The sequence below is a fragment of the Cricetulus griseus genome (assembly GCF_003668045.3).
Source record: "Cricetulus griseus strain 17A/GY chromosome 1 unlocalized genomic scaffold, alternate assembly CriGri-PICRH-1.0 chr1_1, whole genome shotgun sequence".
NCBI lineage: Eukaryota > Metazoa > Chordata > Mammalia > Rodentia > Cricetidae > Cricetulus > Cricetulus griseus.
This window is the reverse complement of record NW_023276807.1, coordinates 195,543,776-195,570,127: the sequence shown is the minus strand read 5'-3', so window position 1 is coordinate 195,570,127 and position 26,352 is coordinate 195,543,776. Positions and strand designations below refer to the sequence as shown.

General features: G+C 43.4%; 1 protein-coding gene across 1 annotated transcript; it reads right to left on the bottom strand.

Annotated features, from left to right (window-relative positions):
- Nucleotides 1-619: 619 nt before the first annotated feature.
- Nucleotides 620-25,566, bottom strand: LOC113838388 (DNA-directed RNA polymerase III subunit RPC1-like). Its single transcript, XM_027434115.2, is given in 20 exon segments — nucleotides 620-759; nucleotides 762-854; nucleotides 2,360-2,469; nucleotides 2,471-2,481; nucleotides 3,807-3,938; nucleotides 4,146-4,310; nucleotides 4,914-5,078; nucleotides 6,461-6,553; nucleotides 6,748-6,841; nucleotides 7,967-8,137; nucleotides 9,306-9,388; nucleotides 9,467-9,553; nucleotides 10,758-10,871; nucleotides 12,045-12,215; nucleotides 14,042-14,179; nucleotides 15,094-15,212; nucleotides 21,948-22,069; nucleotides 23,199-23,311; nucleotides 24,638-24,821; nucleotides 25,481-25,566. Coding segments are annotated over 20 exon segments (2,304 nt in total). The 3' UTR covers nucleotides 620-706.
- Nucleotides 25,567-26,352: the final 786 nt, after the last annotated feature.

Genomic DNA, 26,352 nt, shown 5'->3' with positions numbered 1-26,352 from the left:
CCATGACATCTATCCATAATAGACTTCCTCTTCTTCCTCAGGTCTGTCAAAGATGTAGTCTTCACTTGGAAGCTACAGGCTAGAAAACCCTTCAAAAGTGACTCACATTACTAAGAAACTAGAACTTTCTATTTCCTTTGCTTTTATGGCTGTTAAATTAAAATAGAGAGTACCTAGCCAGAGACTTGCCATCCCACCCTGGACCTCACATCCTAGGTGCTTTTCCAGGAATGCTTTGAAGCTAGTTTTCTTGGTTCTGTAGCTTCTGGCTTCAAAGTAAAATCACAACAAACACTATATCTCTCAGACAGAACAAATAAATAATTTTAATGTATTTACATGAGTATATCAGTAGAAAATCCAGCTTAACTGACAAGTAGGAATCCAGGACTGTGTCCTGGCCTCTGTGGGCCTAGACCTGGCTTTGGGACAGGAGTGGGGACAACTTAGTGTCCTCTGCAGGGACAGAGTGAGGTGAGAAGGGCACTGAGCTAGCTGAGTAGCAGTCCTGAGCCCCCACAAGTTAGGTTACAATAATACTCCCAGTTATCCATCCAAAGAGCTCCTGCTGAGGTCATAGTCTTTGTAAGATCCTGGTCACCGTTTAAGGTCTTGCAGGCATCTGTCCAAGGGATACAAAGTTCTTCCATTCAGCAGCTGACAGGACAAGGAGCCAATATCAGGTATGGTGATCTCCTGCTATAAACTATGTGACGAGAGGGATGTGGAATTCATTCGTGTCAAAGATCAGGGGCCTCTGGGTGGTTTTGGGTCCCTGTTGGCCTTGTGCAACAGCTTAAAGAGCCCTGTTCCGATGTTCATTGGAATTCCCATGATGATGCACTCAGACACACCTGGGACCAATCAGAAACGAGGTCAGGGAGCTGGATTCAGAGTGGAGGGAACACTACTCAATCAGGATTGCAGACTTGGGATCTGAGGACCAGCTTTACCACATATCACCTGGCTGAACTTGATCATCACTTTCCTTCCCCTGAATATCAGGGGTGTAGCCAAGCATCACTGTCTCTGGAAATGACAATGCCTGCCTTAGCCCAACAGGTTAGCACAAGCCAATTTAGCTTATCCAGTTATCTTCAACAGGAGTTAAAAGAAATTGCTTAGGCAGCAGGAACCCTACACATGATCAGAAGATGGTGATTTTGCCACCTGCCTTCCTTAGCTGATGGCTCAGAAGAAAAGATGATAATGGTGCTGGCAGTGCAGGGCCAGTGGTAGCAGTGTCTTTATCTGAACCCTTGGAAGTCGGGCTGACACTGACTTCCTCCTTTCCTGACTCCAGTTCAAGTCTTTCTTTGCTTGTTCTTGGAGACAAGGTTTCTCTATGTTGTGCAGGCTGCTCTGGAATTCCTTCTGTAAATCAGCCTCACCCGGACCTCAGAGATTTGCTGCCCCCCAACCCCAACCGCCCATGGCCCTTGCCCCTCCAAGAGCCTCCAGAGTGCTGGGATTAAAAGATGTGCAAATATCACCAGGGTTCATGACAAGTCTTAAAAGCTCTAAGGCTCTATGTTAGGACTTTGATTCTGCAGGAGGTAGACACATTCTGTGTTGATGCCAAAGACAACTCCAGAACAGAGAGGCAAAGAGTCAAACTAACCTAACACATAGTGAAAGCTAAGTTGGGCTAGAGTGCTCTACTTGTAGGGACAGGGGACATTTCCAAATACGGTGGGGGACAGAGGTTGCAAAGGTTTTGGTGGTGTGTGCTAGATTTCAGTCCTGGTGTCTCATAGCTAAACTCTGGCTTGTGCAGGAACTTCTCCCATTCTAACCCTCCTCACTTTTCTTTCACTTCACCTTTTTGAAGACAGAGTCTCACTGTGTAGCTCTGACTGGCCTGGAACTTGCTATGTAGAAGAGGCTGGCCTTAAACTCACAGAAATCTGCCTCCTGAGTCCTAGGATGAAAGCATGCACCACTATGCCTGGATTTCCCATCACCTCCCTTTATCTTCAACCTGTTTCTCCCCATTTTCTGGGCTATTTGGTTCTTGAAATGATGTTCAGTACCTCACTAGGAGTAAGTACCACAGACCATCCTACTACTACACCTGGTGGCTCTTATACTTTCTACTTTCTGCCCATCCTAGACAACATGTAGACTGTTAGTGTGGCCAAGTATAGCCTCAAGGACTAAAAGGTTTCCACAGGCTCAGGGTCCGTATTTTCTCCTTGGAACTAAAATTCTGTCTGCACTGAAAATAGTTCCCAGAAAGGGGAGAAGGAAAGTAGGGTTAGTTTACTACTAGTTTACTAGTAGATTACTTAGTTAATTAATCGAGACAAAAAGATTCATTCTTTCTGGAACCCACAGGCCTTTGACAGGGCAAACCTACCGCATACAGAGTCTTTCTGCCCAAAGTAGGCAGCATCAAAGAGATGGTCAGCTGTTTTCTCAAAGGAGGCCAGCATCAACACACTCTCCTTCATCTTGGCCAGGCCAAACCAGGACTTCACCCTGTGCCAGGGAAGATGGTCAGATAAGTGCCATATCACTTCAGGAAGTTCAAAACCAAAGTGGAAGACACCAAAACCAATAGAAATGGTCAAGCAACTATTCATGGCATCACTAGATGCAGGCAGTTTTCAGTGCAGTTTCATAGCCACTGAGGCAGTGATGATTTCAAGGACGAGAATCCTGACACTTGTCAACTGTACCCAGACACTGTGCCCACAAAATTAGGAATCTAAGTTTTAAAAAGGGGGTTGCTTCTCCTTTCCTATGATCAATAAGCTAACATTGGAAATATTTTACATATCTCCAGTCAAGGAAATGTGCTAAACATACACAAGACCCATATATGACAGGTGTTGTCAGCATCTTATCATGTGTGGGTGAGCTCCACGAAACCTCACCTGATGAATTATAGCCAGGGAGTGGTTGTTAAGGGCAGGGACAGACATATTCTTCAATGGTGTACAAACTGGTAAGATGCCCATGGTCCAGTAAATAACCTTTCCCTCATCCCCTGCCCTTGTAAGCAGCCCTAATGACATTCATTGGGTCATTAAAAAAAAGACATGAAATAGAAGGACTAGAAGGAAGAGGAAGGGGCTAGGGGGAGTAGGAAGTGCACAGAAGATGGTTAACATGAAAGGTCATAATGAAATTCACATTATGCATAAGTATTATATGCTAATCATATTTAGGAAAACTAAATCAATGGCTCATAAGGAAGAATATCCAAGGTTAACCTCTGGCTTCCAAATAGAGGGGCACACACATGTACATACAAAAATAGATATAAAACCTGTATTGCAGGTCCAGTGAAATACCATAAGCATTTTAAAAAAAAGTCAGAGCAGGAGAAGACATACTTGCAGACACCCTCTCCTTCAGGGCTGCCATGGTCAAACCTGGTGTAGTTTATTTTTTGGTGCTGGAGATGAGCACAGGAACTCAGGGATATTTACCATGACTTTGTAATGGCTACAGAAGCAGCACTAGAATTGGGTTAGAGAACTGTCACCCCACGTCATCATGGGAATCCTGGTTTTGGTAATGGCGTTTCAGCTATAGAATAAGACTCAGGACATGGACAAAAGCCATGTTCAAGCTTTTTTCCTCCAATGATGGGCTGTGTTGAAATTCTCACATTGAGAATATACCAAGATAGCTGGTCCCATCAGCACACTTGGGCCTTTGGATGATGACACCTTACTTTCTGTCCTGGTTAGTTCTTACAGAAGTTTGCTTTATATGCCATACATGTTCTCTGGCTCCGTTTGCCAGACAGTGTATCTCAAGACCCCTGACCACCTGGAGCTTCCCTTATCTCACACCTTGTAAGTCATCAGGTCAGAGAGCAGCATCACATGCCTCCTGTTGATGCTCATGCCATGGTTGAACATCGTGTACTGGATCTCGTTAATGATGGTTGTTCGGGCAGCCTCAATGCCCAGAGTTTTCTCCACCTGTGCAGAGCTAGGAGTGAGTGGAGACAGTTCCTTCTGGGAGCTACCCCAATCCTACTTCTTCACCTGTCTGACAAGCACAAAGCAAACACTACTCTATTTCACAAAACAGACTGATGTGTAATTGTTGTGTTTGGAGAATAGAGAGCAAATGCCAGGGTCAGGAAACTGCTGGGTATTGGCTGTGGTGTCCAGATGCAACAGTACCTCATAGGTGTTATTGGAAGTGGTCCAGGTGCCTTTCACACCATGGGTGGCCATGACTGCCCGCAGATTGTCACCTTCTACTAGAAGCTTGAACTTCTCCTTTCCACTCTGCTCATCGATATGGATGACAGCTCTGGACACCTCTGGGATTCCTTGTACCACCACCTACATTCAACATAGATGCTGCAACCTCTAGGTCCCAACTGAGGGGCTCAGAAACAGGGCTATAAATGGGCAAGTCACCTAGCTCATGCAATTCTAAACCCCATTATCACCAGCAGTGTGTGTACTCCAAGAGTGTCTAGGTACTGCTTGGGGTTAAAGGAAAGATGGTTCAGAGGATTGTGACCAATTTACATTCAGCTTGAAGAAAAGCAGAAAGGCATATTTGCAGTCTTAGAACTAAGTATAAAAGTTAGCTGAGGGCCCAGTGAATAAAGGAGCCTGCTACCATTCTGACAACCCGAGTTTGATCCATGGGGCCCACAAGGTAGAGTCAACTCCCACAAGCACACCATCCACTCCCCCATCTCCCAAATCAATTAATAAGAATCAGATGGGGGCTGGAGAGATGGCTCAGAGGTTAAGAGCACCGGCTGCTCTTCCAGAGGTCCTGAGTTCAATCCCCAGCAACCACATAGTGGCTTACAACCATCCACTATGAGATCTGGTGCCCTCTTCTAGTGTGCAGATATACTTGGTAATAAATAAATATTTTTTTCCCAGGCCCACCTATGGCTGTCTCTCCACTGAAGATTTTTGCCTCACCTTGGGTAGATCCTCTTTCAGAAACTGCAGCACATAATACATGGAGCTCTTGCTGTTTTTCCTGGGGGTGACACACACCACAGCCTCACCATGAACAGCCACATCGCCAGGCTTCACTCGGAGCTTGGATGTGCAGATGGAGTACCGCACTGTCTCAGCATTCACCTGCAAAATGCCAGGGGATATTACCAACAGAAACCTGCAGACTTCTGTGGTAATTGCTTTCATCCTTGATGTTATGATGGCTTTTTTCCCTGCCAATGTCAGCGTTTCTCTGTGTAGCTCTGCCTGTCCTAGAACTCAATGTGTAGAACTCACTGTTTCCTCGCACTCAGAGATCCGCTGCCTCTGTCTGACTCATGAGGGTTCAGAAGTCCTCGTAGGCATGTTTGTGCCATCTCTTCTATCACAAAATTTACTTTTATTTTGATTCATGTGCATGTGTGTTTGTCTGTGTGAATATATGTCACCTGTGTGTAGGTACACATGAAGCTAGGAAGAGGGTGTTAGATCTCTTAGAGTTGGAGGTCCAGGAGGCTGCGAGCCACTGTGGGTGCTGGAACATAACTTTTGTCTCCTGGAGAATAGAAAGTGCAATTAACTGCTCAGCCAACTCTCCAACACCACAAAATTTTGATATACTACATGTTTATGTTCAAAACAGGTATCTGATTCATAAATAGCAGATTCTTTTCACTCAAAGAATGAATATTTTTCTCATTGAAAATGCAGGCCCAACCAATTGCAGCAAACAGAACCAATGGAGAAAGTTCTAAACTGTCTGGAGAACACAGGCAGGAGGACTAAAACATTGCTGTTTCTGTGATAAACTCCCAAATGTAACTGGATTCTTCATTTATCTGGTTCCTAGATAAATCTCAAGATCTTGTAGAAACAAGGCAATTCCTCTACTAACAAGTTACATCAGTGCATATTAATCAACTGTGTTATGGGAGTCACAAGGCCCACAGCAAGATAGACTTGACTGTCATGTGGGAATTACAAGACTGTAGGACTTGAGAATGGCTTCCAGAAGACTTTCAAGGCTAAGACTTGCTTAACAATTAGAGAGCAAGGGGAAAGTAACAGTTCTCAGTCTGCAATTCCTACCCATGCCAGGTGACCCCCCAGATACGTGTTAACAGTCAAATGTTATCTATCTCCACAAACACCAGAATGAAGGGACAGATTAACCCACCAACTGAAAACACCACAAACCAGTCAAGTTCTGTGCTGAGTACCCACAGTGGTAAGGCAGAGCTGGCCCAGCTCTAAACATAACATGCAAAGATGGACCAAGTTCAAATATCCTAACACCCTGAGATAATAAACCAACACATGCAGAACATACTCATGCCAAGCAAAGTTTCTTACAATGTTATGTCTTGTTGATATCAGGGTCAACTTGGAAAGACATGACAGTTAATGGGGTGACCAACAACAAAGAGTAGCCAAAATCTTTATACTGCTTCTCTGCCTGCTGGCTTGTCAGCACCTACCTCAGAACCATGGGATCACCTCCTCCACATGTTAACTCATGGACTCACCTCTAGTCTCAGAAGTCGGATCCATTCCAGGGACAGCTTGACAAGAATAAAGCAGTCATCAGGAAGAAACACTTCTTCAATATATTCTGAGGTCTGCCATGGCAGAAGACAAAGCATTAGTCTTCACTCTTTTGTCCCCTCTTCCATCCAAGGCCTGCACAGACACATGCCTGAGCAATACGCATGGCCTCTGATGCAGGCCACATCCGCAGGTGCTGTGCTGCTTCCTCAACCCTGCTGAAAGGAACTTTAACAACATTTTCTTGTTAGCAAAAGGGATTCCTTACCTCTCCCAGCAGAGTTTTCTCAATTCTGCCTTTCACCAGGCAGGCATAATCCGCATCGTCATCCTTGTCTAGCTGTGCTGTGATAATTGGAGTGCTGCAAGAAGGAGAAAGGATTAGCATGCAAGTAAGAGACCAGCCTGTGTGAGTGAACTGCTGTAACAACTGAGTGCTACTCACAAACCATGAGTACTTTATTAGAACTCATTTTGGGGATATCTGCAACAAAGGACTTCATAACTAGTTTCAGGAGACTCCAGGAGTTCATTCCATCCAGGAGACGGTTTAGGAGCCCTCCCTCTTTGTTCTTAGCTTTCTGGTCCTCAGAAAAACTAGTTCTTCATGCATTTCACCTCCCTCTGGCCTTCTCTAACAATATCCCTGCTCCTCTGACCACCACTATCAACTTCCATCTTCACAGGCAGACAGTATCCTATGAACACAGGCCTTTGGGACAGATCTGAGTAGCCTACAGGAGCCTAGCAGACCTCCAACCACGTAATATACACAGTTGCTGGTCTATAACCAGGAGCAGCCATTTACCATTTGATGTTATTTTTCTGAAAAATTTAAGAGAATAGGCAAAATGATTTTTATCCCTAAAAACACAATGTCTCTCTAGTTCTAGTCTCCGATCTTTTGAAAACCTGATTCGGTCACTAGGGGCTTACACAGAATGGCTACAAACTGACCAGGAGAAAAATCAATCAGAGTTATTTAGGCATGGAGCAATGGCACCAAAGAGATGAAATGTCTACTGACCTAGTGCTCAATACTGCTACCTCATTTAGTATTTTTTCTTTCATGTAACCAGTAGCCATAAAAAAACCAAAACAGGGTACAGAAGGGAAGATTCAGAGGTTGAAAGAACTGGCTGCTCTTCTAGAGCTCCTGAGTTCAATCCCCAGCAACTACAAGGTGGCTGGCAACCATCTCTAGTGGGATCTGATGCTCTCTTCTGGTTTAAAGGTCCGCATGTAAATAGAGCACACATACACATAAAATAAACAAATCTTAAAACAACAACAACACAAAATAAGACCACAGATTCCATTTTGTGGCGTATATCCAGTTTGACTTAAGCAATATTTTAAAAATCCAGACACTGATCAACACAGCAAACTTGCCCACTGAACACCAGACACTGCCCTATTAACAATTCACAGGCATTCATGAGTACAAGGACCAATGGTCCTCAAGAAACAAGCCAGAGAGCAAATACCTGATAGCCTTGGAAGCATTGATGATCTCTTTGATCTGTGGCACACTCAAGGTGATGTTCATGGAGGCTACCCCTGCAAAGTGGAAAGTCTTCAAGGTCATTTGGGTGCCTGGCTCCCCAATGCTCTGTGCACAGAGTGCACCCACTGCAGAGCCTGGTTCCATCTGTGCCCTAGAAGAAAAAGACAATGAAGAGGATATGATGCAACAGTAAATAGGACAGTAAAATTGCTGGGTGCCGGCTACCTCTTAAAAGAAAATTACATAGATTCTGTTGGGTTTACTATGGAAACTGCAATCGCCAGGCAATGTTTGTGCCAGAGAAATAGGCTCGGACACACTAGGAACAAGTGCCATTAGGCAAGCAAGATGGTCACAGGGTCAGACAATATGACTAAATTTTGTACGGTCAGTATGTGATGTATAGAGGGCTGATTCCGCTTTATGGAGTAGTTTGAAATAGTCTACTCTTTCTGAGTATTAAGGTGGTCAGAGAGCTAGAATCCGCCACACAGAACAAGAGGATCCTTGTGGGCAAAAGACAGTCAGGAATTTCATTTGTTAGTCCTTTCATGTTAAGGAGACCACAGATGCAAGGCACAAATCTGCCCAATCCTGAGAGTGATGCCGGGACAGTGTGTTTATTAGGTTTTTTGTTTTGTCTTTTAACTCATTTTTATTTCATTTATATTGGCCTTTTGCCTGCATGTATGTCTGTATGAGGGTGTCAGAAGTCAGAGTTACAGACAAGTGTGAGCTGCCATGTGGGTGCTGGGAATTGAAGAACCCTGGTCCTCTGAAAGAACACCCAGTGCTCTTCACCACTGAGCCATTTCTCCAGTCCCTGCTTGTTAGTTTTTATTATCAGCCTCACCCAACATGGGAAAAGACTTTGAATGCGGAATTTCCACATCAAGTTTACTTTAGCATATCCAGGGGCAGATTTTATAGATTGTTAATTAGATGGAAGACTCACCCCAAAATGGGTGGCATCATTTTATTGGCTGGGGCCTGAACTGTGTAACAGTGAAGAAAGCTAGAGCATAAGCAGAGGAAAGCAGGCAACATGGGTGTGTCCCGTTTCTCTCTGCTTGTGAATGTCAGGGTGATGTGAGGAGATGAGTTCTTGCCTTGACTTCCCAGAAATAAGATTCTAATCTGGAACTGTAGGCTAAAAACCAATTCTTCCTTCCATAAGCTTTTGAACAGTAGATTTTTTTTTTTTATCACATTAACAGAGATGAAACCAGGGCAGCCAGGATGCTGAACCCAGTGAGACTATCCCAGACATGGGAGTCCTGCATAGATGCCTGGCAGTCTAGGAAAATTAGCATGCCTACCTCATGTACTTGTCCCTGCAGGTCTCCAGAAACTTCTCTATTTGGGTGGGGGTGATACGGTCCAATTGGTACAGCACACAAGGCTGGAAGGAAAAAGTGCAGAGTCAAGACTAGCTACATATATGAAACACTGTGTCCCAACATGTCTGGGGAAGTCGTACCTCTGTTGTGCCATTATCATTGATGCCATATTTATCTCTGGTTTTCTTGATCTTCTCAGACACCCCTTTAATGAATGTTTTTATTTCCTGAAAAGATTATAGAACACACATCAATTGTATGACTCTCAATGATTTGGACAGCACAATCATTCTGTAACCTTCAACAATGGACACAGAGCACCATATCTTAGCAACTGCTAAATACACAGCATCAAGATGCAATGTGGGCATTGGTTCTCTTACAGAGTGCTTGTAAGGATACTTCCGCTCTGGGGAAACTGACCCTCTGCTTAAAATGGGGTCAGGTCTCATTACCCAACCTTTTCCCATGAGTTATCTTGGGATCTTATCTCAGCCACAGGGCTGTGGGAAGGAGCTCAGCATAGCTCTGGGGACTTTATGAGACATACATTTCTATACACAGAGTATGCATAACTCCACTGTGAATGCTTCTTTGGAAGCATCATCAATCACTCTGAACTTCACTGTCTCTGTCCTATGGTTATAGCTTCTCATGGCTGCTTGGGATAGTCAACTCTTTTTCTTTTGTTTTTGTTTTTCAAGACAGGGTTTCTCTGTGTAGCAGCGCTGGTTGTCCTGAAACTCACTTTGTAGACAAGGCTGGTCTCGAACTCACAGAGAACCAGCTACCGCTGCCTCCTGGTGTTGGTGAGAATTAAGGTGTAGGATACCATGCCTTCTCAACTAATTATATTGAGAAGTAATGAGACAAGGAGAGTAACCCTGTAATTCAGTTATCTTTCTGGATAGAAATGACTTAAGGGCTTTTTTTAAATTGTAGGAATTAAATTCTCAGAAAAGGCTGGAGAGATGGCTCAGCAGTTAAGAGCACTGGTTACACTTCCAGAAGATCCAGGTTCAATTCCCAGCACCCACACAGTCAAAAACAATTGGTAAACCAAGGAAATCCTCCATGGTGGGAAAGCCCACCATGATGAAGGCCCCCAAGAGGAATGGAAAAGCAACACAATGTGTTTTTGATCCCTGGCGGGAAGGCACTGCAATCTAAGACACATGGTAGTCACTAATGATAGGTGTTTAGAATGGCTGCAGAATGAATACAAGAGTGGACATGGAGCTGGTGACAGGACCCACACAGACCAGTTCTCTGGGTTCTTTCTTCCAATTGGAAGACAAGACATTAATTGTCCATGCCAGCTAGTGAGATACTGCCCAGGACACAACAAAAGCCACATTACGACCATGGCTTATAAATGCAGTGGGTAGTTCTTGTCAGACCATGTTCTCAGCACCATGGGACAGATTCTACCTGCAGGAAGCTGTCTTGGCAGCAAAGGAACTCGTTCTTCTTCATGATGGCCTCAGTGGTCAAGGTGAGCTGGTTCTTACTGAGAGCAGGTTCACTCTGACATGGATATACTGCCTGAGTACAAAAAGGACATGGCGTTACATGTGCCTGGTGAGGGGGGGGGAGTACTAGGCAGAGGAATTTACCAGATATAACAACCTGTGGCTCTCTTCGCTAACTAATTCTAGATCCACTGTTCCTGTGAAAATGAAAACCAGATAAACTGATACTCTGCCTTTTGTTAGTTTGTCTGAGACAGTCTCAGGTAGCTCAGGCTGGCCTCAAGCTCACTATGTGGAGAAAGTAGGCCTGATCCTCTTCCCTCACAAGGGACAGGATTACAGGACTGCACTATCATCCCAGTCAGGAATTCTCAGCTTATTCAAGGAGTTCCACTCTAACTAGTGAGTATATATCTCCTACTTTCCAACTCAACTCCAGCCCAGAATTGTATTAAAAATGTACATTGTTGTAGCCAGGCCTGGTAGTGCACCCTGTCACCTCGGCTACTTAGAAGGCCCAGGCATGTAGATCACTTGCTCAAAGCTTGCCTGTCTGCAGAATAAATTCAAGGCCAGTTGAGCAAGACCTTACCTGAAAATAAAAAAAGTAAAAGAGTAACAAAGGACCAAGGTGTTGTTCATAGTAGAGCCCTTGCCCAGCATACTCTAGGCTTAGGCTATACAACTGCAGCACTTCAAACACCAGCCAGCCAACTAAACATTTCCAGAGGGGAAGTGTATTAATACTCCTCAAGCTCATGGGGTTTCCTCAAAGTTTTAGTGGTTTCTGACCCATTCTCAAACGGGGCTTCCCAATACTAGAAACAACTGAAAGAAACACCTCAGTGGAACCACCTCCTGCTGCTAGAAGAGCTGGGTCAAAAGGCCCTAAACTGAAATCCAGATGAATCTTTTCTAATTACTCTTCAAAAAGAGTGGTTCCGACTCATATTCCTGGCTCCGGGGTATGAGATGAACCTTCTGCCCCACACCTTGTCTTTACAAAGCTTGTCTCTAGTCCACTCCGCTCAGAGAAAAGCCAGAGCCTTGTCCATTGACATCTGATATGAACTAACAATAGGTTAACGGATGAAAACAGACAGAGTAACTAGTAGTAGCAAGCTACTAATCTAGTAGTGAGGAAGAGATGATTAAGTGGGAAGTGTGGTACTACAAACAGTACCAACAACACCTATGACAAAGCCCCATAGAAGACTGTACCCCTCAACAGAGAGCAGCATCTCACTTTGATGTTGTCCAGAACCCTTTTAAACTCCAGAGGCTCATCTTTGCCCACCATGGCGGCAGTGTCTAAGCCATCTCCTCCATAGATGAACTGGATGATGTCACCAGTGGAGCTCCGCATTGTCAGGTCATACTGTGAGCAGAGGTCTTCCAGGGATTTGACCAGCCTTCTCTACAGGAAAAGAAGGAAGCTCAGCTTCGGGGTCGGGGGAGGGTGGGTGAAGGGGTTAGGAGGGCAGGGGAGGGGAGGATGGGGGACGATGATGACAACTCCTTCATAGCACGTAATCAGACTTGCTATTCAAAATTTTAAGGTTATAGGTCATTTATTTATTTGTTTGCTTGCTTGTGTGTGCTAGGTAAGCCTTCTGTCAATAAACTACATCCCCAGACCTAGTTTACAGGTACTTTAATTACATCAACAGCAACTTATTAGATATCTCTTAAGGAGTCCCTCTCTTACCTGAGAACAGCAGGGCCATAAATGCCTCACTAACCTGGGCAGTGGGAGGCAGCTTAAGATACAACCTCCAGCCTTACCCGAGTCAAGTCTCCCTGCAACAGAAACTTTACCAGCCCCAAGAACTCTGCACACCTCTTTCCAGGGATGCTTAGCCTTGCCACTCAGCTCTCTTGAGTACAAACCAGTTTGTATACACATTCAAGCCAGGGCCCATGCAGACTTCAGTATAGAGAACCAGATGCAAGCCTTCTTTTGGGACAGAGGAGGAGGAAGCAGAACAACAGACTGAATCAAGGACAGCAACCATTTCTCAACTATGCTTGGGAAAACCCTCCACCACCAACCAGCAGTGTGACTCTGGCCTAGAGAATGTAAGAAACTCGAGAAAACAAACTTGCCCTTGCCAGAACCCACTCCTTGTAGGTTTACATAGTGCTCTTGGAAATTCATTCTGTCCACGTCAACACCCTAAGTCACAGCTCCTCACACCACCAGTGGCAAAAGCATCCACAGTTCCTTGAGTTTCTGACAAAAGGTGCACAACTCAAAACCAAAGGGCAAGTCCCAGCAGATGTCTACAGCATCGGGTGATAACAAGCAAGGTACAGACAGGCCACTTGTCTGGAACAAATGTCTCCAGCCACTATCTTACCCTCATCACCTTTGTCTGCCTCACTGACTATCAAATCCTGGTTTTGTAGTCTTTTAGGACCACATTTCCACAGAGGGGACAGGACACAAACCTGTATCAAGCATGTGGCCCAGCATGTGGCTTGTCTACTCTAACTGGTGTCATAAATAAGTCAAAAACACAAACCATTTTTTGGAGCTAGAACTGTGCTCAGCAGTTAACCCACTGGCCTCGCATTAGGGAGGCTCTGTGCTCAACCTCCACCAACAGAAACACACAGAGCTACTGATATATCAGGTAGTAGAAACAATCACGGAGTCTGGAAAGTAATCCTCTGCTGCAACCTAAAGGGAAACTCAAGAGAGTCAAGTTTTATAGCCATTTGTAAGTGTAGCAATGAACCCTCCAGTCCAGTCATGTCACCCTAAAGCTATAATTCCTTGGAGTCGTGGAAAAGTGGCAAGGTGAGAGTAGAAAACCTCAGTAACTAGCAGGAACTTATCACCTCAACACCCCAGTCATGCTAGGAAACAGTTCAGGTAGGCTGAATGATAAGTTCCAGGGTACAAGCTCAGCATTCCCCTCTAGGGGACTTAGTCAACTGGGACTCTGGCCTAGTCTCTTCCTTTCAGAGTACATAGGATTACTTAAGCTGGGTTACTATTTTGTTTGTTTCTCTAGTTCCAGAGCACCAACTTGTCTAAATGATCGATCCCCTTCAATACTAAGATGGGGGTAAAGCACAGCTCTTGTACAAAACACACATAGGCACACACAGGCACATACAGACACACATAGGCACACACAGACACACACACACACACACACACCACGCATAGAGCAGGTGAGGCTAACACTCACACAGCACTCTTGCTATACTGCTAGTGACACTTCCTCAAATTACCTGCATGTATCCTGTTTCAGCAGTCTTTACAGCAGTGTCAACAAGACCCTCTCGACCAGCCATTGTGTGAAAGAAAAACTCAGTAGGCGTTAAGCCAGAATAAAAGCTGTTGGCCACAAATTCTTTGGCAGCAGGAAGCTTGAGAGATAGGAAAAAAAGGAAAATCAAGGTCCAAAATTCTAAAATACATCTACATAAGAAAATGTCCCTTGGGCTACACACATACCTAGCCAGTGACTCAAGAACTGGCAGGTAGGCAGGGCATTGGTGGCGCATGCCTTTAATCCCAACACTTGGGAGGTAGAGGTAGGGGGATCTCTGTGTGTTCGAGGCCAGCCTGGTCTACAGAGCAAGTGCCAGGGCAGGCTCCAAAGCCACACAAAGGAACCTGCCTCGAAAAAACAAAAACAAAAACAAAAAAACAAAAAAGAACTGGGAAGTGCCCTACACCCTTGCCTAAAGGAGAAATAATGTCAGCACACCATCTTTGCTAGCATACCAGTGCAGTAAATGGCTCAGAAGAGGCAAATGTAAATTGGAGCTGCTATCCCAGAAGTGTTAACAGCCTCTGAGGACACCCAACCCATTCTTTGGAAAGCCAGTCTTCAAGCCATCCTTATTGTGAGCCAGTCCCGCCTACCTCCAAGCCAGAACCACCTGTAGCTAGAGCCACTGAAAATGAAAAATAGACTGTAGTGGTTATGATGGTCCTGTGACAAAGCAACAGTCACTGAGCAGGCACTTCAAATGGGTGAAGGCTGACATGAAGCGCAACTCAACGCCACAGCAACACATTCTATGTAAACACCAAGTGAAAATAACCAACGGTCCTGGGCTTTTGGTGCACGCCTTTAATCCCAGCACTCGGGAGGCAGAGCTAGGCAGATCTCTGTGAGTTTGAGTGCCAGGATAGGCTCCATGCTACACAGAGAAACCCTGTCTCGAAAAACCAAGAAAAAAAAAAAAAACAATAGCTGTAGATCCTGGTAAGTCTGTATTCAGGGGACAATCCAGACAAACAGACCTCCAAGCTTCCATTGCCATTTATTTACCTTTGAATGCTTCTCAAAGTGAGGCAAAGATCTGTTTTCAAAGCCATCTGGTACCCGGGAGCCACTGATGGCTTGATGTCCCACACAGGCGATCATCTGTGATATGTTAATGAAGGAACCTGTGAACAGGTCGGAAATGTAAAACTATACTGGAAACAATAACGGAAGCCAGTCAGGACAGAGGGATAAAATAGAATGTAACACAGCACAAGCCTTATTCTTACATTCTAGGAGTCCAAGGGTACTGAAGGATGAACTACAGTAATGAACTACCTGGATTGTTTCCAGGTTCTAGGTATTACAAATAATTCTGGGAAGAGGTCCTTGTTGTATTGTGTGCTTCTTTTGGGTATAAGCCTAAAACTGGAATTGTTGCATCTTGTGGTAGACTCATTCCCATTTTCCTGAGGAATCCACATACAGATTTCCAAAGTGGCTGCGTAATTGGCACTCCAACCAGCACTGGAGGAGTGTTCCTTTTTCACCCCATCCTCTGCAGCATAAACTATCACTGGTAATTTTATTTTAGCCATTCTGACAGGAATAAGATGGTACCTCAGAGTTGTTTCGATTTGAATTTCCTGATGGCTAAGGATGTTGAACTGTCTTCTGTGCCTTTCAGCCATTTTAGATTCCTCTAATGAGACTTGTCTATTTAATTTTGTACTCCACCAAATTGGATTATTTGGTGTTTTGGAGACTAGTTTCTCAAGTTCTTTGTAAATTTTGGGATCAGCTCTCTGTCAGATGTGGGGTTGGTGAATGCCTTTTCCCAATCTGTGGGCTGTCATTATGTCTTGTTGACTGTGTCCTTTGACTTATAGAAGTATCTCAGTTTCAGGAAGTCCCATTTATTAATTGTTGATCTTAGTGTCTGTGCTACTGGTGTTCTGTTCAGGAAGTGGTCTCCTATATCAATTAATTCAAGGGTGTTTCCCAATTTGTCTTCTAATAGGTTCAGTGTGGCTGGATTTATGTTGAGGTCTTGGATCCATTTTGACTTAAGTTTTGTGCATGGTGATAGACTTGGATAATTCTGCAGTCTTCTACATGCCAGCATCCAGTTATGCCAGCACATTTTGTTAAAGATGTTCTCTTTATTCCATTGTATAAATTTAGATTGTTTGTCAAAAATCAGGTGTTCCCAGGTATGTGGGTTAATATCAGGGTTTTGAATTCAATTCCATTTGTCTATCTGTCTATTTTTGTGCCAATACCCAGCTGTTTTCATGACAACAGCTCAGTAATAGAGCTTGATGTCAGGGATTGTGATGCCTCCACAAGTTCCTTTATTGTACAGGGTGGTTTTGGCTATCCTGGGTCTTTTGTTTCTCCATAAAGTTGAGAATTGTTCTCTCTGTAAAGGTCTGTAAAGAATTGTGTTGGGATTTTGATGGGGATTGCATTGAATCTGTTGACTGCTTTTGGCAAGATTGCCATTTTTACTATGTTGATCCTGCCCATCCAAGAGCATGGGAGATCTTTCCATTTCCTGGTATCTTCTTTATTTTCTTTCTTTAGACTCAAAGTTTTTACTGTGCAGGTCTTTCAATTTTTGGTTAGTGTTACCCCAAGTTATTTTATGTTGTTTGTGGAAATTGTAAAGGGTGATGTTTCTCTGATTTCTTTCTCCACCACTGTGTCATCAGTATATAGTAGGACTACAGATTTTTTTGAGTTAATCTTATATCCTGCCACTTTGCTAAAGGTGTTTATCAGCTGTAGGAGTTCCCCGGTACAGTTTTTCAAGTCACTAATTTAGACTTTCGTATCATCTGCAAATAGTGAGAATTTGTCTTCTTCCTTTCTGATTTGTATTCCATTGATCTCCTTTTCTTGTCTTATTGCTCTAGCTAGAACTTCAAGTACAATATTGAAGAGTATGGAGAGAGTGGACAGCCTTGGACTTGTCCCCAATTTTAGAGGAATTGCATTGAGTTTCTCTCCATGTAAGATGATGTTTGCTGTTGCTTTGGTGTATATTGCTTTTATCATGTTAAGATATATTCCTGTTATTCCTATTCTCTCCAAGATCTTATCATGAAGTGGTGTTGGACTTAGACAAAGGCTTTTTCAGCATCTAGTGAGATGATCATGTGGGATTTTTTTTCCCTCAATCTGTTTATATGGTGGATTACATTGATGGATTTTTTTTTGTATATTGAACTATCTTTGCACAAGCCTGAGATGAAGCCAACTTGATCATGGTGGTTGATTTTTCTGATGTGTTCCTGGATTCGATTTGCCAGTATTTTATTAAGTATTTTTGCATCAGTGTTCATGGGGGTATATTCTTATGGAGTTCCTTTTCTTAGTTGTTTCCTTGTGTGGTTTGGGTATCAATGTTATTGAATCCTCTTATAAAGAGTTTGGCAATGATCCTTCTGCTTCTGTTGTGTGTAATCCTTGAGAAGAATTGGTATTAGCTGTTCCTTGAATTTCTGGTAGAATTCTGCACTGAAGCCATCTGTCCCTGGGCTTTTTTTTGGCTGTCAGAATTCTGATGACTGTTTCTATTTCATTAGGTTTTATACAACTATTTAAGTTGCTTATCTCTTCTTGATTTAATTTTGGTGAAATTAAATCTGTCCAGAATATTTCCCATTTCCTATAGATTTTGGAATTTTGAGGAATATAGTTTTTCAAAGTATGACCTGATGATTCTCTGGATATCCTCAATGTCTGGTGTTATGTCCCCCTTTACATTCCTGATTTTATTGATTTGCATGTTCCCTCTCTGCTGTTTGGTAAGTTTGGATTCAGATTTGTCTAACTTGTTGATTTACTTGAAGAATCAATTCTTCGTTACATTGATTCTTTGTATTGTTCTCCTCGTTTCCATTTTATTGATTTCAGCCCTCAATTTGATTATTTCCTGGCATCTGCTCCTCCGGGGTGTATTGGCTTCTTGGTGTTCTAAAGCTTTATTTTGTGCTGTTAATTCTCTAGTGTGATTATTTTCCTGTTTTCTTCATGTGGGCACTTAGTGCTAAGAACTTTACTCTTAGCACAGATTTCAACGTGTACCATAAGTTTGGGTATGTGGTGTCCGAATTCTCATTGAATTCTAGGCAATCTTTAATTTTTTTTTATTTCTTCCTCGACCCAGGAATTGTACAATTGGGTGTTACTTAATTTCCATGAGTTTGTAGGTTTTCTGCAAATCATGTTATCCTTAAATTCTAACTTTAAATCATGGTGGTCTGATAAGATCCAGGAGGTTATTGCAATTTGTTTATACCTGTTGAGGTTTGCTGTTTTGCCAAGTAGGTGGTCGATTTTAGAGAATGTTTCATGTGGCAATGAGAAGAAGGTATATTGTTTTTTATTTGGATGGAAAGTTCTCTAGATGTCTGTTAAGCCCAATTGGGCCATAACTTCTATTAGTTCCTTGGATTCTTTGTTAAGATTCTGTCTGTTGTTCCTGTCTAGTGGTCAGAGTGGGGTGTTGAAGTCTCCCACTATAAGAGTGTGCAATTTTATGTGTGATTTGAGTTTTAGTAATGTTTCTTCTATGAATGTGGATGCCTTTGTATTTGGGGCATAAATGTTCAGAATTGACACATCATCCTGATTGATGGATTTGTATTGTGATGAGTAGGAAGTGACCTCCTTCATCTCTTTTGATTGATTTTAGTTTAACGTCCAATTTGTTGGATAGTAGGATTGCTATCCCTGCTTGTTTCTTGGGTCCATTTGATTGGATAATTTTTTCCCAACCTTTAATTCTAAATACTGGCTGTCTTTGAAGTGAGGTGTGTTTATTGTATGCAGCTGGATTGATTCTGTCTTCTTATCCATTCTGCTAATCTGTGTCTTTTTATAGGCAATTTAAGACCATTAATGTGGAGGGACAATTAATGACCATTGATTGTTCATTCTTGTTTTTTTATTTTTTTTGGATTTGGAGGTGGTTGTGAAATTATGTGTGGGTTTCTATCCCTTTTTCCTTTTGGTTCTTGGTAAGATGCAATTATCTATTGCCTATATTATTCTGGTTGTAGTTAACTTCCTAGGGTTGCAGTTTTCCTTCCAGAACTTTCTGTAGTGCTGGATTTGTGGATATCTATTTTTTAAGTCTGTTTTGTCATGGAATATCTTGTTTTCTCCATCTATATTGATTGAAAGCTTTGCTGGGTATAGTTGTCTGGGCTGGCTTCCATGGTCCCTTAATGTAGGTAGAATATCTATCCAGGACCTTCTGGCTTTCAGAGTTTCCATGGAAAATCGGGTGTAATTCTGACAGGTTTGCCTTTATATGTTACTTGAACTTTTTCCTTTGCTGCTCTTAATATTTTCTCTTTATTCTGTATGATTGGGGTTTTGATTTTTATGTGTGGAGGAGACCTTTTTTTGGTTCAATCTATTTGGTGTTCTGTAGGCTTATTGAACTTTCATTGGCATGTCTTTGTATAGGTTGGGAAAGTTTTCTTCTATGATTTTGTTGAATATGTTTTCTGTGCCTTTGAGTTGGATTTCTTCACCTTCTTCTATACCTATTATTCTTAGGTTTGGTCTTTTCACATTATCCCATATTTCCTGGATATTTTGTGTTAGGGATTTGTTGGGCCTATGATTTTCTTTGCTTGAAGAGTCTATTTCTCTTAATGTACTTCAACTCCTGAGATTCTCTCTTCTATCTCTTGTATTCTGTTGCTTATACTTGCATCTGTAATTCCTGATCATTTCCCCAGATTTTCTATTTCCACCATTCCCTCAGATTGTACTTTCTTTATTGTCTCTATTTCAATTTTTAGGTCTTGAACTGTTTCCTTGAGACATTTGTTGATATCTTGTAATTTTCAGTTTGTTTTTTTCTTCCATTTCTTTAAGGGGTTTTCTTGTATCCACTTTGAGGTCCTCTATCATTTTCATGAATATGTTTTTAAGGTCATTCTCTTCTTCTTCATCTGCAAAGTGATGTTCAGGTCTTGCTGATGTATGGTTCCTAGTCTCAGGTGGTGTCCTATTGTCTTTTCTGTTGTTGAATGTGCTTTTACATTGTCCTCTTCTCATCCTTTCTTTGGCTGGGTGTAGCAGGCGTCTCTTCCTCTACTCTTGGGTTTGGGGCCAAGGTTCCCTTCTGGTAGATGCGAACAGTACCAATACTCTGACATCTTTCCTCTTCTCATGGATGGAGGTGGGACAGTTACCGGGGCTTTGGCAGGTTTTTGGGTGTGATGGGTCTCCATGTGGGTGCAGGCGGTTCTGAGGCACTCTCGCACCTGCTGGTTGAGAGCAGGACTAGCTGAGCGATGTCAGCAGAGTCCAGGTAGCTTGGTCCTCAGGGGCAGAGTCGACCTGCCTGCAGACCACAGGGCAGGAGATCCCAGAGTGGACAAGCACAACTTGGGCCCAATCAGGGTCCAAAGCAGCTCACCTCTGCATTCTCTGCACTCTGCACTCTCCCTTCCTTCCTTCTTACATCCTTTTTATTGTTGTGTGACAATGGATATGTGTGTGGAAGTCAGAAAACACCAGATTTGGTTCTTGCCTTTCACCTTTCTATGGCTTCTGTGGATTGAACACAGTTCACGGGACATGCACAATACTTGATTTACCAATACAGCCATCATACTGTCCCAATCCTGTCCTTTCATTCTTCCCACAATGGGCACACTGTCCTAGGCCAAGTATCACAGATTCTACAAAGTACCACAGCAAGCCAAGCAAAGACAGTACCTATAGCAGCCAATGGGGGAATGGAGTCCTCAGTGTGTGAGGTCCTGAGTGAATGTGCATTGTTGACACAGGGACAACCAAGTCAGGGACCCTAGCCTCAGAACCTCAGGGAAATGGCAGAGCCAGCTATTCTCCATCTGTGGATGTTGAAGTGTGTGCTGAAAATGCCACCATAGATCTCTCCCCCTGGAAGTTTATACCCTAGAGACTACTCCTCCAGAGATTATCTAAATCTGCCTACTCCATCAGCTGTGCACAATAAACCCTGCCTCTTGTTCTGCTCAGTGCAGCACCCCTGCCTCTCTGTGCTGAGGTTTTGCCATCAAAGAACCTAGGCCACCCAAATGTAGTTCTTTCTTTGTGTCTTTCTGTATCTGCCTTTTCTTCATTTCCTTGCTAATCTATTCAGGTCCATCCTGTAGAGACATACAGGATATGACAGCTGACATCTCCATGAACATCCAACCTCAGTTCCACAGAGACAATGGTCTCAACCCTTAGACAAGCCAAGTGTGGCTGTCCATGCTGAGAGTGGCTCTCTTGAACCTCTTGCTGCCTAGACCCCATGTGAAATTCAAAGTTTCTACCTGTCACCTGTAACCTGCTGATCCTGGGCATAGTTATCTCTTATGCCCTCCTCACTGGACAAAGAGATAGACTTGGGGACTTATAATGGATTTGGTGGAAAACTACAGCCTGTGTACCCCTTCCCATGAGGCATCTCCTGGCAGAAATTTGCAGCCAGGAAGGACCTCAGAGCCTCAGGAGTGAAGTGGCCCTGCTTGAGGAAAAGGAAACAGGTTGTGTGCTAGTGGCCCCAATTATTCCCAAGTTTGGTAATCTACAATACAGTCTAGAACTTGCAGAGTTGTACATGTGAGATATGGGTTATAGGAGTGTGACACCACACCTGAATAAAGAAAGTAGGATTAAGTATGAAGAGATGGAAATTGCTTTGTAACATGAACAAAAAACATCAAAATAGCAAACTATAACAAAACAACCAAAAGCAAAAATGTGAACCAAAAAACCAAAGAAAGAATTGAGAAAAGCAGCCTTCTCTTGCTGGAGTTTGAATGGCAAAGACTACAGCCTATAACTGGCCTTGCAAGGAAGTTACAGGTTTTAACAGGTTTTCCAAGATGAGTGCAACAATTTTTCTCTTCCATCACAGGAGTTCATTATTTGCTGGGGATGGGGCTCAGCAGGTGGCTCTTGCTGTAGCAGCTCCTTCTGCGGGTGGCTCTCATCCTGGGCTGTGTCCTGTTCCAGCTCAGGCTGCAGTTGTGTGGATCTGGGAATAGAAAGCAGTTAAGACACAGGCCCGGTGGGAACCTGCTGTGTCAGCTGTCTAGCTCCTCCCTCCTCCACCTCAGCTGAGCTGGAGAGTCAATATCCATATTTTGACTGATGTCCTTGTTGGCAACCCCAAAGAATAAGAATCACAGAGTAGCTAGACTTGTGACTTTTCTTAGGTCAAAAACACATGTCATGGCTTAAACTAAGCACTGTTTCTTGAACTTTATGCTGGAAAGAATAGGATGGTCTCCAACTGTTGAGGCACATCATTTTATAAATAGCAACAGCATGTTAATACAATAGTCAACAGCATATGAGCAATATACAAGTTTAACATGATGAGTTATTGATTGACCTCATCATTTTATACATAGACATAAAACAGCCTTGCAACCCAGGCACCTGAACAAGTTCATGAGGCTAGCTCAATTCTCATATCCAGGAGGAACATTGAACATGAACAACACACAATATAGAACCTGTCATGATAGAGAAGCATTTCCTGAGATGTGTCCCTGGGGACACTGGCCATGCCTGGGACCAACAGAGACTTGTGAAAGACTTAGAACTAGAGCTGGGAATTGATATGCTCTCTCCCTTTCAGACTGTGACAGAACATTCCTGAGACAGTTTTGATCTTGCCTGCAACTGAGGCATCTGCTGGTTTCAACCTGGGGAGTCCTTCACCTCCTCTATCAAGAGAACACTTTGCAATGGAAATGAGTAAATGTTGCAGACAGCACTGTTCAAAGGTAGGAATCTCTACTCTGCAAATTGGTTTCTAAAAAAAATTTGCAATTTGAATCAGTTCTTGTGGTGAACACCTTCAAGTCACATAAGTTGGGACGCTGAGGAAGACAAATCTGTCTGTTCAAGAAATTCTCACTTACAATAAAGAGAGTTAGAAATTCACGAATGAAGACTCAATTAAAGACAAACTGATATCAAAATTACTGATTTCTGGATGGAAGTTCCTGCTGAATGCACTATCAGATTTCTCTTAGGTTGTCTTTCCCTGGTTCTGGCTGAGACCCATGCATGTGAGAGAAAGCCCATACATGATACAGATCCCAGGTACAGTGGAGTCACTTGGCTCCGCTTCTTCCCCCAGCCTGGGCACCTACCTCATCTGGGAGTCATCAAAGTGATGCTGCAGCTCTTCTGCCAAATCCTTTGTACGAATAACCATCTCCTGCTGCAGTAGGGCGTCAAGTCTTTCCTCCAATCTCTTGAGCTCCTATTCATTAGAAGATTATATTCTTAGTGAAGGGCTACATACTGTCATACAAATGTGAAAACATAAAAAGGATCCCAATAGCTTGCTGGTTAGCATGGCTAGGAAAAAAGTAAGCATCCAGGGAAGTAAGAAACCCTGATTCAAGGTAGAGTCTGACAGGAAAGTCAGTAATCTCCTCAGACCAATGCAGACAGGCATAATGTACCACCACAATGACATTCTTAAACTACACAAAGATATACTCTCTCTGTGTGTGTGTCACCTTCTTTTTGTCTGTCTCTCTGTCTGTCTCTCTCTATCTCTCTCTCTCTCTCTCTCACACACACACACACACACAGACACACATAAACATGCACAGAGAATCATACACACAGAAAAACACACACAAGTAGAGAAAGAGAGATAGAGGAGAGAGAGAAAGAAAAGAGAGGAGAGACAGGGAAAGGGGGAGCTAGCAGAAAGAAACATGGCAGATGAGCTGTTGAGTTCAGACTAAAAATACCAGTCTTTTAGAATAGTCTCACAACTCAGCCATCATTCCATAGGGGCTCATACTACTGTGAAAATGTGATGATTTTCTCATCTCCATTATGTTCAGCTAGTTAGAGGATTTTTCCATTATGTTGGGCTAGTTAGAGAATCATTCCCTGATGGCACAAATGTCCCTCCTTCAACCACCAACATGTCAAAGCTCCCATCTGATCATCCAATACTGTATCATCCAGACAATACTGTAATGGATGAGAGAATTGTCTGACACCACTCACAGAAAACAGGGCTGACAACCTGCTGCTAAGGCTTCTGTAACTGTGAATAAAAAGCTGGGTAAAGTGAAGAGAACATATTTGGTAGCAGGAAGACAGGAGAAAGCCACATGCAAGGCACATCATTGACCATGAAGAGCAGACATTTGGCACTTGCATGGGGTTCTCCTTGCAAACTGATTCCCTCCGGGGACATCACAATAGCCTTGATAAGCAAAGGAATCACAGGAAACAAGAATTTACTCACTCAGAGCTCTGTGTTTACAATCCTAACTATCATAACAGCATGTAGGTGTGTGATATGTTACTGACCCATCTCCTTCACTGGACTGCAGCTTCAAAGGGATGGTTTGCCAAAAATTCAGTTTCATAAAAGGGTAATTTAGCAGAAGTACTTGTACAAGGATTCTACACTGAAGACCAGGAGGGCATGAATAATTGGCTGGGTGGGAGCATGGGTGACTAACAAGATGTGTGAATGCACAGATGCATGGATGGGCAGACAGGCAGTCAAATGGCTAAATATTGCAAACCTTAATTGGTACCATGTCCCTGCTCCTACATGTTGTTGCTGGATTTTCAGGTCGCCGGTCTCTTCCTCTTGATCTTTACAGATAGCATTCAAGTCCTTCAAGTGGTGTTTTAGCAGAGGCCAATCCTCCTGCAGTTTCTTTTTCTCCTGCCTCAGTGTGTCCACTTTCTTGTACACTTGTGCCTGTTCCATCAGGAGCCGGCTCTTCAGACCTCTGGAAACACACTCTGCATAGTAATTGCCTGCCAGCCTCCTATTGCCACCCCTGCCTCCATGAACCACCTCCTCAAAAGGCCTCCGGTTTCCAGGAAGGCATAGCCAGAATCTCACACAGCCATGAAGTTGCACACAGGAGGTCAAAATGAGAGAAGAGCAGAGAAGAGCTACTTCCAGAAATAAACAAACTACTATGAAAAACGCCAAATCCATATCCCTTTAATAGAAAGTGGATTCCCGTTACTGTCCTTAACTGTCCATGGTAAGGGGAAACATCAGCAAGTAGCGGGCAAATCCCCTCCAAGTCAGGACAGGAGACCCAAGATGAGTACAGATTCCACAGCAACCAGATCTGTAAAGCCAGCGCTCGAACTTCAGAAGCACAGGGCTGCCTGCCATTCTCCTCACAGTGAGAATTTCATTTCCATCTAGTGGCTTCGGGGGTTCTGAGGACAATGGTGAGTGGTGGCTCTCAGTCTATTTCACACTTAGCAAAACTGAGTTTAAGAGACACATATCCAAGAGCTGCTTGATCGGGCTGCTAACTAATGATCAGAAAGGCTAGATTCAGAGATGTGGACTCTACAGTCCTTAGAAAAAAAAGGTAGAGGTGGACATTCCAGAGCTAATATGGTCCATGCCAAGGTGGGCACTTACCGATAGAGGACTGTCTCCTTGGTCAGCTCACTCAACTTTTCTGAGGCCTCCAGGTTCTCTTTTTTAAAGACCTTTAGTTCCCACATGACCTGTTTATGTTATAACTTCATTTTCTCATACAGTGGATTAGGCTTGTGGTAGGGTTTAGAAAAATAGGTGAGAACCCCATGAATACAGGTTTCGAGTGTCATGTCACCTCAAGTTGTATCCTTGTATGCCACAGGACAGTGGATGCCTCATTCTCGCTGCTAAAACTGGAATATCCTGGTGATTTTAAAGTTGTGATGGTGTCCCTGGGACAGCAGTGTCTGAGTGTCCAGATGGAGGTTGTCCTGGATGCATGAGCTCACTCAGTGGTAGTGGATTGTCTATCTAGCTCTCTATGTTACCAGGAGTCTATGACTCAGGTCTTGGCACACAAAATACCGCATTGAGGTTTCTCCTGTTTTAGGAGAAACCCACTCTATGACCTGGGTACTATTACTGATAAGATACAGCACATAATTATCAGGTTGATGCCCAACATTAGGACAGCTATTTAGACTTCCCAAGGGATTTCTATGTGCCACCATGGTGAGAACTTAGGACAACAGCATTGATGCTTAAAGTGGGGCTCCCATACATCAGCAGTATCATAGCCTAGAAACTGACACAGGCAAATCCTCAGGCCCCACCACAGAACCCTGGCTCCCAGATTGCTTTGGGAGACATAATCCTGCAAATGCATGTATTAACACATGAGTGAAAGAGAGGGGAGAATCGGAGGAGTAATGGGGACAGAAATGGGGAGAGGGGGAGGGAGATGGATGGAAAGAGAGATGGGGAGGGAGAGATAGAGAGAGAAGTTAAATTGAGGAGACACAGAGAGGGAG